At 41.1% G+C, this 1,680-nt stretch overlaps 1 protein-coding gene across 1 annotated transcript in view; it reads left to right on the forward strand.

The window, feature by feature from the left end:
• Positions 1 to 1,159, forward strand: part of fam89a (family with sequence similarity 89 member A) — a 6,401-nt gene extending 5,242 nt beyond the window's left edge. The window contains exon 2 of the mRNA XM_014031296.1: positions 141 to 1,159. Coding sequence (XP_013886750.1) covers positions 141 to 422 — 282 coding nt within the window. The 3' untranslated portion in view covers positions 423 to 1,159. The remainder of the gene's footprint in view (positions 1 to 140) is intronic.
• Positions 1,160 to 1,680: the final 521 nt, after the last annotated feature.

Here is a 1,680-nt window from a genome sequence, read left to right on the forward strand (position 1 = left end):
TATACATGAGATCGTATTATACATGAGATCGTATTATACATGAGATGGTATTATACGTGAGGTCGTATTATACGTGAATAAATACGGTAATCCTCATGTCGTTATGACAACTCACAGATAAGTTTATTGTGTGCCTCCAGGTGGGACTCCGTCAGCAGGACATGTCTCTGCTGTGCCAGCTGTGGTCGCTCCACGAGTCCATCCAGGAGTACAAGGGCAGCTGCCACGACCTAAGCTCCGCCTCCAGCCTCAGCATGATGGAGAACGGCTTCTTCGACGAAGACGACGAGTTCTACCCGGAGCCGGGGGCCACGCCCACCGGGGAGCGGCCGGACGGAGACGTCGGGGACGAGACGCCGACCGTGGCGGCGGCCAAGAACGGCAACGAGGAGCGCTGGGGCTCGTTYCACGTCAACATCTGACGCCTGGTTTCTGGGCTGCTGTTCTGCAGACAGATTCATTGTTTGGCTGGAGGGAAAGGAAAGACTTCAGGAACCTGTCAGAGTGTCTGGTTAGTTTGTTGTCCAACGGTGAACAAGTCCAGCCTAACCTCAGCTCCTCCTCAGGTCAAACACACATCGTGCTTTTTCCTGCAGACCCTCAGCGTCAAACTGCAGAGAACAGACTGAATGTTTTCCTCTCAAACTGAGAAATATCTAACTGTTTATTAACAGCTGTCCTGCTTCTGTATCAGCCAGGCTCAGCTTCTTTTTCTACTTTAAATATATGAAAAAAAGTTTTATTATTTATTACATAATATAAAAAGCAGAATAGTCTTTTTCTCTCTCTGTACTCTTATTGAAAGTTTTCTGCTGCACCTCTAACCCAGGTACAGTCTCACTGCAAACCAGGACTTATATAAAAAAAAGACTTGTAACTTTAACAATCAGGAGATAAACGTCTGTGGACAGGCTGATTGTGTGTTCTGGTGGTGAAATAATGTATCAGAGGTGGAATTACTGACAAATCTTACATTTTACCATGATTCTGACCATGTGGTGCGAGTTTTACTCCCATCTCAGTTACACTCATCACTTCTCACAACCTGCTTTTTTAGCTTTTTTAACTTTTTAGCAAAATAAGAGTTGCAGAAACTGGTGACCCCATATTTCTGGTTTGCAAATTTTGATAATAACTCTGTTAAACATGACAATTATGATACTAGTTTTATTCATTTGATTTTTTTGTGCAATAATTATGGTGAAAATACTCATTTTGCAATTTATTTGCATTTAAATTATTGTCTGGAAATCATTTAGTGACCCTCATTTAACGTTTCATGACCCACAGAGTGGTCCTGACCACAACTTTGGGAACCATAAAGGATCACTGCTCTTGGTAAAATTAAAATATACAACAGATAAAGTTTTTTATTAGGGCTGCAACAATACATGTACCTGTACGAACAGTGCTTTAGGTTCAATACACACTATGTATGGAACAATACACATATTTAAATTAACTTTATCAACTTGTCTTCTGAAGATGCTCTGTGTTGAAGGATCAGTGGATCTGTGTTCGACTACTCCACCTAGGCTGCATTTTGGAGCACAGATCCACTGAGAAACTTGCTGTTTCAGCTAAATTTAAGTTTTAACTGAATTTAAAAACTGTACTTTTGAGGTTAAACAAATGTTCATAATTAATTTAAATAAATTACAAGTTAAAAGGGGCATGGAC

This window comes from Austrofundulus limnaeus, unplaced genomic scaffold (genome assembly GCF_001266775.1).
Source record: "Austrofundulus limnaeus strain Quisiro unplaced genomic scaffold, Austrofundulus_limnaeus-1.0 Scaffold1219, whole genome shotgun sequence".
NCBI lineage: Eukaryota > Metazoa > Chordata > Actinopteri > Cyprinodontiformes > Rivulidae > Austrofundulus > Austrofundulus limnaeus.